At 36.0% G+C, this 17,790-nt stretch overlaps 1 protein-coding gene and 1 pseudogene across 1 annotated transcript; one reads left to right on the top strand and one right to left on the bottom strand.

The window, feature by feature from the left end:
- On the top strand, positions 1-2,863 carry LOC120181606 (actin-7-like). The gene is made up of 5 exons (XM_039186697.1): positions 1-155; positions 844-911; positions 1,495-1,888; positions 1,981-2,594; positions 2,684-2,863. Exons 2-5 carry the CDS (start codon positions 855-857, stop codon positions 2,747-2,749), a joined length of 1,131 nt encoding a protein of 376 aa, XP_039042628.1. The 5' UTR covers positions 1-155; positions 844-854; the 3' UTR covers positions 2,750-2,863.
- A 196-nt stretch (positions 2,864-3,059) lies between these two features.
- On the bottom strand, positions 3,060-17,790 carry LOC120181765 (annotated as a pseudogene).

Raw genomic sequence — 17,790 nt, 5'->3', positions numbered from 1 at the left:
TTATTTCTTTCATTACACTTTACATTTCCGTCTCTATCAGCAGCACCACCACTTCAGAGAAGAGAGAAAAGGGGAAATAAAAGCGTCGTCGTTTTGCTTCTTCTTCTTCCCCCTCTCTCGACCGAGCTCCTCCTTTGTTCTTTCGTTTACTTCAGGTAAGCCTTTTATCTTGGCTTCTATTTCCTTCGAAATCCACCGATCTGTCATCTGTGGCTTTTGACGCTTGAGTTTGACGTTTTTGACGATGACGCAACTGAGATTTACAGCTCTAGAAGTTTCTAGATTGTTTGGTTTAACTTGATTTGCTGTCCTTGTAGCTGGATCTTTACTTAGCTTTATCCGCTTCATTAAATTTGCTATTTCTTTATAGATCTTACGAGACTCTGTTGATTTCCTTGATTTTGAACTCGATCTTCGACCAACCTGTTCTGATTAATGCTTTCATTGCCTAGATTTAATGGGTTCCAAAGTTTTTCTTTTCGAGCTTTAAGAAAAATTCGGATCTTGATCCTTCTAATTGATTTAATTTGTTATCCATTGAATTATACAACAGCTTGATTAGACTCCCACAAATGAATATTGCCTAATATTTTGATTCTAAACTGCTATAGTTGTTTGCGCTGTTTCGTAGATACCTAAGCTAATATATTCGACTGTTGTATTGTATGTGTTTGAAGAAATTAATGTTGACTATATGTTTCTGCTTTTTTTTACCTATTAAGAGGCACTGGAACTTGATTTGTCGAATTTTTTAATATAAACTTATTTAGATTTGTTGAAGGGCGTAGAATTCCCGTTGACAATTGATTTTGCTATACTTACTGTCTCGATTCTTGTTTGTAGTATCGTAAAAGATGGACGGTGAGGATATCCAACCCCTCGTCTGTGACAATGGAACCGGAATGGTGAAGGTTAGTTAAGTTGTATACGTGATTAAACTTGTCATAGAGTTGAAGACTTGAAGTACCTACCTTCATAGGCCCACTTGAAATTTGATTGGGTTGGACGCATATATATTAAGTCTGAACAATTGTCCCGTTTAGAAAATGAGTTAGGGCTCCCATATTCTAGGTCCAAGCCTGGCCACACTGATTTTTTAATTTTATAAATATATATTTTATTTTATTTTTATATATCATATAATTTATATCATCCTGAAATATTAAATATTTAAAAAATATGTTAAATTGTCTATCTTTAAAAAGTTAAGAGAAATGTTATTCAAAAAAAATTAGGAGAAATATATAAAATTACTAAATATTAAATAAACTTGGGTTGGCCTAAATGAGTTTAGGTTAGCCTTTGCAAATATGGGCGGATGAGGATAATTTGAGGTTCATATTTCAGACCAGGACAAGCTTGAGCAAGTAGAAATGATGATGACACATTCCATACCTAAACCTGTCCTGTTATATGGACGCATCTACACCTGAGTTATATTCTCCATATTATCATGAGAACTATGTTATGATTGTGCTGATTTTGCTTATGCAGGCTGGTTTCGCTGGTGATGATGCTCCCAGGGCTGTTTTTCCCAGTATTGTTGGTCGTCCCCGACACACTGGTGTTATGGTTGGGATGGGTCAAAAGGATGCCTATGTAGGAGACGAGGCACAGTCTAAAAGAGGTATCCTGACATTGAAATATCCTATTGAGCATGGTATTGTTAGCAACTGGGATGATATGGAAAAGATCTGGCATCATACTTTCTACAATGAGCTCCGTGTTGCTCCCGAGGAGCACCCTGTGCTTCTCACAGAAGCACCTCTCAATCCCAAGGCCAATAGAGAAAAGATGACCCAGATCATGTTTGAGACCTTCAATGTACCCGCCATGTATGTTGCCATCCAGGCTGTTCTCTCTTTGTATGCTAGTGGCCGTACAACGGGTTCGTTGAGATTGGAATCTCTTTGAGCTTTTCACATTTTCATTGATCGTAAGTAATCATACTGACATTGGATTATCTCCCTATTGGAACAGGTATTGTGCTGGATTCTGGTGATGGTGTTTCTCACACTGTTCCAATCTATGAAGGATATGCCCTTCCACATGCCATCCTCCGTCTTGATCTCGCTGGTCGTGATCTCACTGATGCTTTGATGAAGATCCTTACCGAGAGAGGTTACATGTTCACCACCACAGCCGAAAGGGAAATTGTCCGTGACATGAAGGAGAAGCTTGCTTATGTTGCCCTGGACTATGAGCAGGAACTGGAGACTGCCAAGAGCAGCTCTTCTGTTGAGAAGAACTACGAATTGCCTGATGGACAAGTCATTACTATCGGAGCTGAGAGATTCCGTTGTCCTGAAGTCCTCTTCCAGCCATCTTTCATCGGGATGGAAGCAGCTGGAATCCATGAAACTACCTACAACTCTATAATGAAGTGTGATGTAGATATCAGGAAGGATCTCTATGGTAACATTGTGCTCAGTGGTGGTTCAACTATGTTCCCTGGTATTGCGGACCGTATGAGCAAGGAGATCACTGCCCTTGCTCCAAGCAGCATGAAGATTAAGGTCGTTGCACCACCAGAGAGAAAGTACAGTGTCTGGATTGGGGGATCTATATTGGCATCACTCAGCACATTCCAGCAGGTGAATATTTTTGCATATTCTGTTCATGTTTTACTTCTTTTGCTCATCGGTTGTCGAGACTAACATTCTTGCTTCATCTATTGTATCAGATGTGGATTTCCAAGGGTGAGTACGACGAATCTGGTCCATCCATTGTCCACAGGAAGTGCTTCTAAGTTTTTAAGTGCTTTGATGGTGAGTGACATTTTCCAGTTAGTTTGCCTTTTTTGTGTTTCCGGAGTCGAAAGTTCAGTTTATTTGGGGGAAGATCTTTGTAGGATGGTGTTCTTGATTTTAGCCTTTTCATTGTTGTGTCTTGAAACGTCCACTGGTGTCAGCGCTATTGTGATGATGACTATGGAGATGACGGTGGGCGGATAATCGGTGTTTTCTCTCGCTGCATCTTTCAACGATGTTGCTTAAAAGGGTGTTTGTAGCTGGAATCTGGATTGTGCGCTTTTTTTTTTCTCTGCTCTTATTTAATATTCAAGGTTTTGAGAACATTAGGATTAACATGAAGTCACTTCCACCATAAGGAAGCGATGCTGGGTCAATCGCATAGTTGTGATTCTGCAAAATCATGGGTCGAAATACAATTCGAAAGATATACAACTTTATACATGTACTGAACCGAAAACCCTAGCTGAAAAAATCCCAACATATAAAAACAACAATTCAAAACATTGTCAAATAATATATGAATACGATCTGCAATGCCCGGCAAATATGTAAAAACTTCTATTCTAAGCTTTACTTGCAACTGCATACAAGGGATGTCAATTATACACACAATTTGGCTGCTTATACATACCTGAACACTAATCTCCACGCAATCATTCCGAAGATTGCGAGCTGGATGATTTCCTCCGTGGTGGCCAAACTTAATCTTAAAGGTTTTACCACCCAAAGCTTGCCCGAGTAACTGGGCCAATGCAAATACCGAAAACAGGTACTTTTCCCAAAATTTTCTTCTGTTTCAACTGCATACGGGACTGCAGATGGATCTCCCGGACCATTGCTGAAGAGAACTCCATCTGGCTTCATCTTCAGGGTTTCCTCTGCAGACCAGGTGGATGGGACGACGGTGATTTTACAGCCATAAGATGCTAAGCGTCGGAGTATGTTATGCTTGATCCCAAAATCATAGGCAACAACTGTAACACCCCCAACCCGGATCCGAGTCCGAGGTGTCATATTGACTTTTCAAACTTTGACTCTTTAAAAAAAATTCAAAGAAAATTGAAACTTCCATTAAAATAACAGCGGTTTATTTACATAAATAGACCAAAATAACCAAAATCGATCAGAGCATATTCAACTCAATCACTTAGTACATGCCAACTATATTCAAATTAACCAAACCTATTTAAATCATCTATTTTCTGATCTGAACTTTTGTAAGGGAGATGCTGACCTGTCTTGCTCTTCTTCGCTTCTCTTCTCGCTTCTTTAACCTACGTGTGAAACAATCACACGCTAAGTCTATGACTTAGTGAGGCAAATAAACATAAAATATATAAACTATAGCTTGTAATCATGCATGAACAATTATTACTATCACTCATACCCTTATTCATGTAACAAATCCCGATAACACATATGCAATATATATATCATTACATATAAGAACATATACACACACATATACTCATCACTCATTATTTCCATCATTAGCCTTATTTCATTATCAATATTATTATCTTTTATATCACTTAATACATATCCTCTTATACCTAGCATTTAACCAACATTCGACTCATTTAATCATACAATCCACATATCATCATATAAATCATATAATATCATTCATAGCACAAAAGCATACAAGTCACATGTAATATATTTGTTGTTATTTCTTTATTAGCCCATGTATACATATGAGAACTATAGATATGTGAGTCTATAGAGGTTGTGCACTAATGTTGTCACCACAGCTCGTATAAATGCACCGAAGTGCCACGTAGAATTGCACCGTAGTGCCGCGTAGAAATACACCGAAGTGCCATATAAGGTTATCCCTAAGAACCACGTAGAAAATTCCTTAAGAATCATATACATATGCCAAGGATCAGGTATGTGTCTCAAAAAGACCTCACACATGTTCCAAAGAATACATATATGTCCCGAAGGACCGCGTAGACCCTCGACTCTTGGCATGCCAACTATACCCTAGCTCTCATGACACATAACATGGGCATCATCATTTATGTCATTTCACATTTTCACATAAACACGTAGTTTACTTTCACATAGCACATAGATTATGTCACATAAGTTGAATCACATATATGTATAAACACGTAGATCACTTCCACATATCACGTAGCTCATATCCATTTTTCATACTATTTCACATTTCTTATCACATCGCTTATATCTTATTTTTATGTCTTATCATATATATATATATATATATATATATATATTCACATGTTCATAATCCATCATTTCATCATCTAAATGTGTATTCATATAATTCATCCTATATATATATATATATATATATATATATATATATATATATATATATATATATATATATATCGTCTTTCCTAAACTTGTATTCACATCATTTATATTCTCCTTCTCATAATCTCACATGTCCTGATTAATAGCTTATGTCATATATGTATAAAATAACTTATATCATATCATATAGTTTATACCTTATTCTATGATATTCACCTAGATCATATCACCTCTGTCATAATCATAAACATATATCCCTTCTATTATTTCATTTATATACTAATCTAATCTATTTACCTAATTCAATTCGTATAGTACCTATAACTTTCTAATATGACTCTGTAGATTTCTATCATACAACCCATATATCCTAATTTTATTTAAGCATATGTATCTTTCCCCTCTAGCTCATCTTATATGTTCCTATTAACACTTATGTTCAAGTCTCCTATTTGATCTATTATTCTCTTATCATCATATAGTCAATATCATCTATCTTGTTTCAATTCTCATTCAATGATATAATTCTATTTTAATATTTCACATAAATGTTCATACCACTATTTACTTGCTCAACTCACATTCTTATTGTAACATCCCTCATACCGGGTTAGTGATCAAATTGTGAGATTTTAATTTCAGTGACCAAATTAGATAAATTGAAAGTTCATGAACTGGATTAAAATATTTGGAGAAGGATAATTTAGTATATAAGGAAAAGTTAAGAGGGCAAACTAGTCTTTTATCAAGTAAATGAATTTAATATTATTTGGGGTTATCTTATAACCCACGTGGATGGCATTTGGGAGAAAAATTAGAGTTCTAGACATTTCTCTCATCTTCTTCTTCTTCTCCCCTATGAAGCCAAGCTAAAGGTGAGTTTTCTTGTGGATCAAATTCTTGATGAATTTAAGGTTGCTTATTGATCCTTAGATAATAACTAAGCTCAAGGAAAGCTTAGATTATCTTAAAACCGTAAGATGAGGAGTATATGAAGAATTAAAGAAAGGAAGTAGAAAAGTGAAATCTTGAAGTAGAGTTCATAATAAGAATTGAAAGTGGGATTTGACTTGTCATAAAGCTAACTAAGAAGTATGAGGTGTTAGAATTCAAATTAGAACATGTTGGAATTTGGGTTAGATTCTTAAATTCTACATGGAGAATTAGATTTCTAAGTTTTAGAAGTATTTAATGGATAATAATTAGTTTAAGTAAGAGTATGCAAGTTAGGGATATTAAAAGAGGGGAAATATAAAGTGTCAAGTAGAGTAAGAAGAGATTTTCGTGCTTAAATGACATTTCTGGGCAATGTGCATCGATGCATATTCATTATGCACCGATGCATCAATGATAAATCCCAGAAATTTGTTGAAGGTGCATCGATGCATATGAAGTGCATCGATGCATTAATTTAAATACAAACATCGAATGTCGTCAGTGCATCGATGCATAAGGAGTGCATCGATGCATTTCTAATAAAATGAACATCGAATGCCCTCAGTGCATCGATGCATCAGGAGTGCATCGATGCATGCCTCCATTAAAAGATGAAAATGACTTTTCTTTTAGCCTAAGAAATGATAGTTTAGAATATACTAATTAGTATACTGATAAGTATCAATGAATTACTATGTAGATATCGACCCTAAACGAGTTCTGGAACAATCGACAAGTAGGATCGATCGAGGAAAAAACAAGGAAATATAGGTGAGTGCATATGCATAGCATGAATATAGTATTATAATCAGTTCTAGACTTATGATAAGTCTAGATTCAATATTTTAATACATGATTACATTTCATATTATGAAACATGATATAAGTTTATACCATATGCATTACATGACATGAATATGCAGGAAATGATATGCCTATGTGATAAAGGTATGAAAATACTATGTCTACGTGATACAAATTATGTGAAGTGTGAAAGCCCATGTTATGTAGATGATAACTATAGGTATAGTTGGCATGCCAAGGGTAGAGGGTCTACGCGGTCCTTCGGGATATATATATATTCTGTGGAACATGTGTGAAGTCTTGTAAGACACATACTTGATCCCTAGTATATGTATATGATTCTTAAGGAATGATATGTGGTCCTTATGGACATTATTATATGGCACTACGGTGCAATTCTACGCGGTCCTTCGGGATATATATATATTCTGTGGAACATGTGTGAAGTCTTGTAAGACACATACTTGATCCCTAGTATATGTATATGATTCTTAAGGAATGATATGTGGTCCTTATGGACATTATTATATGGCACTACGGTGCAATTCTACGCGGTCCTTCGGGATATATATATATTCTGTGGAACATGTGTGAAGTCTTGTAAGACACATACTTGATCCCTAGTATATGTATATGATTCTTAAGGAATGATATGTGGTCCTTATGGACATTATTATATAGCACTACAGTGCAATTCTACGTGGCACTTCGATGCAACTATACGAGTTGTGGTGACATCATAGTGCACAACCTCACAATACTCACATACCTTAGGTTCTCAATATGATATCATGGGCCAATAAACTTATTAATACAAATTCATGAATGTTAAAGTAATATGCTTACAGGTATGGATATTGGGGATGTAAACTACATTGATTAAGTACATGCTTTCATCTCATTTCATATCATTACGACATTTTTATTACATTTCCTTGTTTTTATTATTACATTGCCTTACTAAGTCGATGACTTAGCGTGTGAGTGTTTCACACGTAGGATCCAAGAAAGTAGATGGGACACGTTAAATAGCTGGACAACATTACTCCTGCAACCATCAGATCAGAAGCAACTTAATCAGTAGGTCATTTTGTTATGTAAATGGCAGTTGGCATGTAATTAAAGGGTTAAGTTGTGTATGCTCTGAATATTTTGGTAAACTTATATTACAATATGTATATTATTGTATTTTCTTAATATAAGTTCAAATATTTTGCTATTATTTGTTAAGAGTTGTGTTTTAAAAGTCAATGTAATATCTCTGACTCATATCCGGGTCGGGTATGGGTTGGGGTGTTACATTTAATGGTATCAGAGCTATGATTTAGCCGATTCTAGGCATAAACCAGAGTCTATAGAGTCTTTAAGTGGAATACATGTCAACATATAGTGAGAAATTCTGATCTGGTATAGTATGAGTATGTTGTTTTGCTAATAGAACAATGTGTTTATTTTATTAGATGTCCGGACATAATAGCTCCCGAAGTGAAGCAGGAGAAGATAGGCTTGCTGCAAGCAGTAATTCACCTGCCCTGGCCAGGCAAGGTGAAGAACAAACATCTCCAGGAGTGCCTGTGCAAGATCAGGATACGTTCTTCAGAACGTTAGACGCTATTTTGACGCGTCTTCAACCTCCTGCTCCACCAACTCAAAGAATTTATGTAGCAAAAGAGTTGAGAGGTTTAGGAGCTCCCGAATTTAAGGGAGAAGCTGAGGAAGGTCCAGTGTCAGCGGATCTTTAGTTGAATGATTTGAAAATCATGCTAGATGGTCTCCACTGTTCCGAAGTGGAGAAATTAGATGGAGCTGTATCTTTATTGAGGGGTCAGGCGAGGATATGGTGGACGAATGTCACCATGAGGATGTCAACCGACCAGTTGACTTGGTCTTTGTTTTTAGAAGAATTTAAAAACAAGTATATTGGAGATCAGTTTATTCGACAAATGAAGCAGGAGTTTATGAATTTGAAGCAGATGAGCCGTTTTGTATATGTGTACGAATGTGAGTTTAATAAGCTGAGCAGGTTTGCAGCTGAGCTTGTGCCTACTGAAAAAGATACTTTCGAATGGTTCGTGGAGGGCTTGCGCCCTAGACTTAAAGAAATATTGATAGCATTAAACTTGTCCTCGTTCCAGGAGGTGATCAATCGTGCAAAAGCTCTTGAAGGGCTCAGAATGAAAGATTTGGGGACTCACGAGTTCAGACATCAAAGAGGACGACTACTTCTTCTGGTTCAGCACCATCAAAAAGAGGAAGAGACTCAGGATTTCGATCGCAAACTAGATCCGAATCAGTTGCATCCTCAGCAAGAGGAGCAAGTCAGGTGAGACCTAGACAGACACAATCAGTGGGATCGGGTGCTGGGAGATTCACTCATAGTCAAGTGAGACAGTGTCAGCATTGTGGGAAGAATTATTCTGGGTTATGTCGGATGGTTTCTGGAGCTTGTTTTCGTTGTGGAGATGCTGGACATTTTATTCGGGATTGCCCGATATTGGTTGGTGAGCCTGCACCATATGAGAGAGTGGGTTCTACCTCACAGAGAGGATGAGGAAGAGGTAGAGGAAGGAACCAGTATGAATCCTCTATGCAACCGGAAGTTCGATCCACTGCTCGAGTATACAATTTAAAGACAAGTGATGATCCTGATATTATTGCAGGTATTTTTCAACTGTATGATAAATTAGTATTGGTGCTGATTGATTCGGGTTCTAACTATTCTTATATTACCAGTAAATTAGTAAAAGAATTGAGAATTCCTATAGAAGCTACGAGTAATGTGATGATAGTAACTAATCCGTTAGGGCATAGTACTCGGGTTGACAAGGTTTATAAGGGGTGTCCCATAAAGATTCAGGGAATTGAATTCTCTGCTAATCTGATGGAATTACCCTTTGACGAGTTTGAAGTAATTCTGGGAATGGATTAGTTGTTTCATTATTATGGGAATGTCGACTGTAGATTGAAAAAGGTAACCCTGAAGAGTCCAGAAGGAATAGAAGTTAATGTGATCAGTGAAATGTGTAATCCTTTAGCAAATGTAATATCAGTGATGTCTGTCAAGAAATTACTGCTACAAGGATGTCAGGGTTTTCTTGCAAATGTGATAGATTCAAGAGCTCAAGAGAAAAGGTTAGAGGAGATTCCAATAGTTTGAGAGTTCCCTGATGTTTTTTCTGCTGAATTGTCAGGATTACCTCCAAGTAGAGAGGTAGAGTTCCAAATTGAAATAATGCCGGGAACAGCTCCGATTGCAATGACACCTTATCGAATGGCTCCAAAAGAACTACAAGAGTTAAAGAATCAATTACAAGAGTTGCTAGAGAAGGGATTTATCCGACCAAGTGTATCGCCTTGGGGAGCTCCGGTGTTATTTGTTAAAAAGAATGATGGATCAATGCGTCTTTGCATTGATTATCGACAGCTCAATAAGGTGACAATCAAGAATAAGTATCCCCTTCCACGTATTGACGATTTGTTTGATTAGTTAAAAGGAGCTTCGGTATTCTCGAAGATTAACTTACGTTCCGGTTATCACCAATTGAAGATTCAGGAGAAAGACATTCCGAAGACAGCTTTCAGAATGAGATATGGTCGCTATGAATTCATTGTAATGCTATTTGGAGTAACGAATGCACCTGCTGCTTTCATGGATCTTATGAACAGGATTTTTCAGCCCTACTTGGACCAGTTTGTTGTTGTCTTTATTGATGACATAATGGTGTACTCGAAATCCCATGAAGAGCATAGCACACATCTGAGGATTGTCTTGCAAATTTTAAGAGATAAAAAGTTGTATGCCAAATTGTCCAAATGTGAGTTCTGGTTAAATGAAGTAATTTTATTGGGGCATGTGATCTCTGCATATGGGATTAGGGTTGACCCTCAAAATATTAAAGCTATAATGGATTGGGAAGTTCCTAAGAATGTGTTTGAAGTTTGGAGTTTCCTTGGACTTGCCGGTTATTATCGAAGATTCGTTAAGAATTTTTCGATGATTGTGCTGCCTCTAACAAATCTGATGAGAAAGAACATACCGTTTGTTTGGACTCCTGAATGTCAAGAAAGTTTTGAAGTTTTAAAGGAAATCTTGACAGAAGCTCCTGTATTAGTTCAACCTGAAACGGGCAAGAATTTCGTAGTGTTTAGTGACGCGTCCTATAATGGGTTAGGGTGTGTGTTAATGCAAGAAGGGAAAGTGGTAGCGTATGCATCAAGACAGTTGAAACCACATGAAAAGAATTACCCCACCCATGATTTAGAAATGGCTGCTGTAGTGTTTGCTCTCAAGATTTGGCGTCATTATCTTTATGGAGAGCGTTGTTACTTATATACGGATCATAAGAGCCTGAAGTATCTGATGACTCAAAAAAAGCTAAATTTGAGGCAACGTAGATGGGTAGAGTTCTTGAAAGATTATGATGTGATAATTGACTATCATCCCGGAAAAGCTAACGTAGTAGCAGATGCCTTAAGCAGGAAAACGTTTGCAGTCTTACGAGCTATGGATACAAGATTATCTTTAACTAGAGACGGTGGTCTATGTGCAGAGTTAAAACTTAAACTAGCATGGTTGGATCAAATTAGAGAATTGCAAAGTAAAGATGAAATGTGTTTGAAAAGAATAGAGCAAATAAAGAATGAAGAAATTAAAGACTTTGAGGTTAAGTTATATGGAAATTTGTATTACAAAGGAAGAATTGTGATACCCGACAATGAAGATTTGAAGAAAGAAATATTGACAGAGGCTCATTGTAGTCCACTGACGATGCACCCGGGTGGAACCAAGATGTATATGGATATTAAGGATCGATTTTGGTGGTCAGGGATGAAAAGAAGCATCACTGAATTTGTGTCTAAGTGCTTGGTATGTCAACAAGTTAAAGCTGAGCACCAAGTTCCATCTGGATTATTACAACCCCTTTCTATTCCTCAATGGAAGTGGGATAATGTGATGATGGATTTTGTTTCGGGGTTATCCTTGACTCCGAACAAAAGAGATTCAATTTGGGTCATCGTTGATCGTTTGACCAAATCATCTCATTTCATTCCCGTCAGAACTAATTTCTCTATGGAAAAATATGCGGAGTTGTACATTAGAGAAATTATTAGATTGCATGGAGTGCCTGTTTCTATAGTTTCTGACCGAGGCCCTCGATTCACTTCGAGATTCTGGAAATCTTTGCAGGGAGCGTTGGGAACTCGCCTTAACTTTAGTACGGCCTTTCACCCTCAGACGGATGGGCAATCAGAAAGAACTATTCAAATATTGGAAGATATGTTGCGAGCATGTGTTATTGAGTTTAAAGGGTCGTGGGAGAAATATTTACCACTGGCAGAGTTCGCTTACAACAATAGTTATCAATCTAGTATTAAAATGGCACCCTATGAGGCGTTATATGGGAGGAAATGTCGTACTCCATTAAACTGGTATGAGCTCAAAGATCGAAGTGTAATTGGTCAAGATTTGATTCAAGATGTGGAAGAGAAAGTGCGGGAAATTCAGCATAACCTCAAAGTGGCATCTAATCGGCAAAAGTCCTATTCTGATCTTAAAAGAAAAGGGATTAAGTTCGAATTTAGAGATAAAGTTTTTCTTAAAGTATCTCCCTGGAAGAAAGTATTACGTTTTGGTCGGAAAGGAAAGTTAAGTCCTAGATTCATTGGGCCATATGAAGTTGTTAAAAGGATAGGACCCGTGGCATATCAGTTATCCTTGCCACCGGAAATGGAGAAGATTCATAGCGTCTTTCATGTGTCCATGTTACGAAGATATAGGTCCGATCCCTCTCACATCGTTGCACCAGAACAAGTAGAAGTCCAATCGGATCTGACATATGAAGAAGAACCAGTGAGAATATTGGCTTATAAAGTTAAACAACTGAGGAATAAATCAGTTCCGTTGGTCAAAGTTCACTGGAGGAATCACAAAGTAGAGGAAGCAACGTGGGAGCGTGAAGAAGATATGCGTTATCAATACCCCTATCTGTTCGTGCAATGAAAATTCGAGGACGAATTTTCTTAAGGGGGGGAGATTTGTAACATCCCTCATACCGGGTTAGTGATCAAATTGTGAGATTTTAATTTCAGTGACCAAATTAGATAAATTGAAAGTTCATGAACTGGATTAAAATATTTGGAGAAGGATAATTTAGTATATAAGGAAAAGTTAAGAGGGCAAACTAGTCTTTTATCAAGTAAATGAATTTAATATTATTTGGGGTTATCTTATAACCCACGTGGATGGCATTTGGGAGAAAAATTAGAGTTCTAGACATTTCTCTCATCTTCTTCTTCTTCTCCCCCGTGAAGCCAAGCTAAAGGTGAGTTTTCTTGTGGATCAAATTCTTGATGAATTTAAGGTTGCTTATTGATCCTTAGATAATAACTAAGCTTAAGGAAAGCTTAGATTATCTTAAAACCATAAGATGAGGAGTATATGAAGAATTAAAGAAAGGAAGTAGAAAAGTGAAATCTTGAAGTAGAGTTCATAATAAGAATTGAAAGTGGGATTTGACTTGTCATAAAGCTAACTAAGAAGTATGAGGTGTTAGAATTCAAATTAGAACATGTTGGAATTTGGGTTAGATTCTTAAATTCTACATGGAGAATTAGATTTCTAAGTTTTAGAAGTATTTAATGGATAATAATTAGTTTAAGTAAGAGTATGCAAGTTAGGGATATTAAAAGAGGGGAAATATAAAGTGTCAAGTAGAGTAAGAAGAGATTTTCGTGCTTAAATGACATTTCTGGGCAATGTGCATCGATGCATATTCATTATGCACCGATGCATCAATGATAAATCCCAGAAATTTGTTGAAGGTGCATCGATGCATTAATTTAAATACAAACATCGAATGTCGTCAGTGCATCGATGCATAAGGAGTGCATCGATGCATTTCTAATAAAATGAACATCGAATGCCCTCAGTGCATCGATGCATCAGGAGTGCATCGATGCATGCCTCCATTAAAAGATGAAAATGGCTTTTCTTTTAGCCTAAGAAATGATAGTTTATAATATACTAATTAGTATACTGATAAGTATCAATGAATTACTATGTAGATATCGACCCTAAACGAGTTCTAGAACAATCGACAAGTAGGATCGATCGAGGAAAAAGCAAGGAAATATAGGTGAGTGCATATGCATAGCATGAATATAGTATTATAATCAGTTCTAGACTTATGATAAGTCTAGATTCAATATTTTAATACATGATTACATTTCATATTATGAAACATGATATAAGTTTATACCATATGCATTACATGACATGAATATGCAGGAAATGATATGCCTATGTGATAAAGGTATGAAAATACTATGTCTACGTGATACAAATTATGTGAAGTGTGAAAGCCCATGTTATGTAGATGAGAACTATAGGTATAGTTGGCATGCCAAGGGTAGAGGGTCTACGCGGTCCTTCGGGATATATATATATTCTGTGGAACATGTGTGAAGTCTTGTAAGACACATACTTGATCCCTAGTATATGTATATGATTCTTAAGGAATGATATGTGGTCCTTATGGACATTATTATATGGCACTACGGTGCCATTAGACGCGGTCCTTCGGGATATATATATATATTCTGTGGAACATGTGTGAAGTCTTGTAAGACACATACTTGATCCCTAGTATATGTATATGATTCTTAAGGAATGATATGTGGTCCTTATGGACATTATTATATGGCACTACGGTGCAATTCTACGCGGTCCTTCGTGATATATATATATTCTGTGGAACATGTGTGAAGTCTTGTAAGACACATACTTGATCCCTAGTATATGTATATGATTCTTAAGGAATGATATGTGGTCCTTATGGACATTATTATATGGCACTACGGTGCAATTCTACGCGGTCCTTCGGGATATATATATTCTGTGGAACATGTGTGAAGTCTTGTAAGACACATACTTGATCCCTAGTATATGTATATGATTCTTAAGGAATGATATGTGGTCCTTATGGACATTATTATATGGCACTACGGTGCAATTCTACGTGGCACTTCGGTGCAATTATACGAGCTGTGGTGACAGCATAGTGCACAACCTCACAATACTCACATACCTTAGGTTCTCAATATGATATCATGGGCCAATAAACTTATTAATACAAATTCATGAATGTTAAAGTAATATGCTTACAGGTATGGATATTGGGGATGTAAACTACATTGATTAAGTACATGCTTTCATCTCATTTCATATCATTATGACATTTTTATTACATTTCCTTCTTATTATCATTATATTGCCTTACTAAGTCGATGACTTAGCGTATGAGTGTTTCACACGTAGGATCCAAGAAAGTAGACGGAACACGTTAAATAGTTGGACAATATTACTCCTGCAACCACCAGATCAGAAGCAACTTAATCAGTAGGTCATTTTGTTATGTAAATGGCAGTTGGCATGTAATTAAAGGGTTAAGTTGTGTATGCTCTGAATATTTTGGTAAACTTATATTACAATATGTATATTATCGTATTTTCTTAATATAAGTTCAAATATTTTGCTATTATTTGTTAAGAGTTGTGTTTTAAAAGTCAATGTAATATCTCTGACTCATATCCGGGTCGGGTACGGGTTGGGGTGTTACACTTATTGTTTATATAACCTTTACATTTGATTACTTCATTTATATCATTTCTTCTAAACTCGCTTTTTACCATATTCCCATATTATTACCTAATTTATCCCATATCATGTATTTGCGTAGTCTTATATCCCATTTCTATATATCTCAAAGATCTTATCACATAACTTCTCTTTTATATTCATATAATTTCTTATCTTATCATATCATATAGTTTATATCATCATAACATCACATATATTCACATCAACCATCAAATACATACACAATAAAATGTCAACACATACCGTAACATATAAGTCAAATACTCATAACAAACACATGTTCATGTTCATACTTCATGCACAATACTATAGAAAATAGACTTGTCGCAAGTATTATTTCCCATTAAACATAATATATAAAATAATACGCACTCACCTGGCCTCACTAGTCAATACCGATCTGTTATCTTTTTCTTTATCGATCCTATTTGCCAAGTTCCGGAACTTGTTTATGCTCTGTATCTATATAGTAATTCATTGATACTAATCAATATACTAATTAATATATTCTAAACTATATTTTCTTAGGCTAAAAGAAGAGTAATTTTCATCTTTTAATGAAGGTATGCATCGATGCACCACACCCTGCATCGATGCATAAATCCTATTCGATGTTTACATTTAAGGGGGTGCATCGATGCACTGATAGCATTCGATGTTCGTATTTTAAAAGAGTGCATCGATGCACTTCAGGTGCATCGATACACCTTGAACAATTTTTGGGATTTACCCTTGGTGCATCGGTGCACATTTTAAGCAAGAAAAACTACTCAAATCAACTCAATTGCTTCATCTTTCATCCCCTTTCATGATCTCAACTCATATACACATGCTTAAACCAATTTATATCCATATAAACCATCTTTAACTTCAAAATTCTATTCCTCATATGTAACTCAATAATTAAACCAACTTTGCAATATGTTTTGATTCCAATTCTATGGCTTCTAACTTCTTATTTAGACCCTTGACAAGTCAAATTTAACTTCCAACTCTATTTATGAACTCTATTTCAAGATTTCACCCAAGAACCTCAAATCTTTAATCCCTCTTATCTCCCTCATACTTTGATTTTAAGCTTTCCTTAAGCTTAGTTATCATCTAATAATCAAAACCTAACCTTAAAATCAACAATTAATCCATAAACAAAGAAACTCACCTTTGAGCTTGGAGATACGGGAGGAGGAAGAAGAAGACTGAAGAATGCTCTGGAGAAAGTATCTTCTTCCCACGTGTTTATCACCCTTTATAAAGGGAAATAAAAATCTTTCCTGGAAAATGACCATAATACCCTTGTTACTTCAAACTTTGTTATTTAAATCCAACATCAATACTTTTCATTTAAATCCCTAAACTTTTAATCTTTTCTAAGATTGGTCACTAAATTACCAAAAATTCTATTTTAGTCATTGACCCGACTTTTGGGATGTTACAACAACCTTCAATTTGAAGAGAAATTGAGAAGTGAAAGAGCAGACACAAAACAAGGATCTAAGATCTTCAACATTGACTAAAAAATATTACCAACTCTATAAGTCTCTCGATCTCTTCCATCGGAGTTGAAGTCCCATTCTGATTTTGTTTCATCAACCCACTCGTAAGGGGTATTACAGGTAACTCCACTAATTAAACCAATACCTATAAAATAAAAATAACATAATATAAATGATGTCATCCTTATAAAATTGATTATGGCTTTCAAGTAGGATACAAGTATTCTCGATCATACCTACAATGTCCCACGATCGTGACGTTTCCAAAAGTTCTTCGTCACTTTTGGATAGTTCCGTGCTCAAAACCCCCAATAAGACTTCCATCTTGCCTCAGCCTCCGGGTGATTGCACGAGTGTCAACATCATCTGCCATTTTCAAAAGCACCAGAAGATGAAAGGAGGTCCAAAGTTATGGCCAAAACAAATTTATTATATCATTATCATTATCTCATCTAAATCTTAAGAAGATTACTGAATAGATGCAGAATCACATATATTACAACTTACAAATTCCCATAGCATTTCTCTTTGCTAAATAATCACCCAGGGTTTCCACATATCTCCAGTCGGAAGCCAATAAACACAAATAAACAAACCGTTTGTGCTTAAAGTATTTTTTTGATAGGTAGCAAACGTTACAAACGTTACCTATTTAGATGTTCAGGCTATCAACGACGTTAAATTCCTCGTTAAGTGACACATTTCGTACTCTAGTAATTTGATTTTTTAAAAATATTATTTTATTTCTAAAAAACCTTAATTTCTCTTAAATTATAAAAAAGCCCAAAATACCTAAAATCCCCAAATTATATCCTTAACCCGTCACCGTCCCCTTTCTGACCATGACCACCGTCAT

The sequence above is a fragment of the Hibiscus syriacus genome, unplaced genomic scaffold (genome assembly GCF_006381635.1).
Source record: "Hibiscus syriacus cultivar Baekdansim isolate YM2019G1 unplaced genomic scaffold, ASM638163v2 tig00112530_pilon, whole genome shotgun sequence".
NCBI classification, from domain to species: domain Eukaryota; kingdom Viridiplantae; phylum Streptophyta; class Magnoliopsida; order Malvales; family Malvaceae; genus Hibiscus; species Hibiscus syriacus.
This window is presented reverse-complemented; position numbering and strand designations above follow the sequence as displayed.

Bases quoted from the DNA above. Each gene is read 5' to 3' on its own strand.
- LOC120181606 (XM_039186697.1), top strand. From the start codon at position 855: ATGGACGGTGAGGATATCCAACCCCTCGTCTGTGACAATGGAACCGGA. The intron at 912-1,494 runs GTTAGTTAAGTT...TTGCTTATGCAG, and splicing joins ATGGAACCGGAATGGTGAAG to GCTGGTTTCGCTGGTGATGA. The intron at 2,595-2,683 runs GTGAATATTTTT...CTATTGTATCAG, and splicing joins CACTCAGCACATTCCAGCAG to ATGTGGATTTCCAAGGGTGA.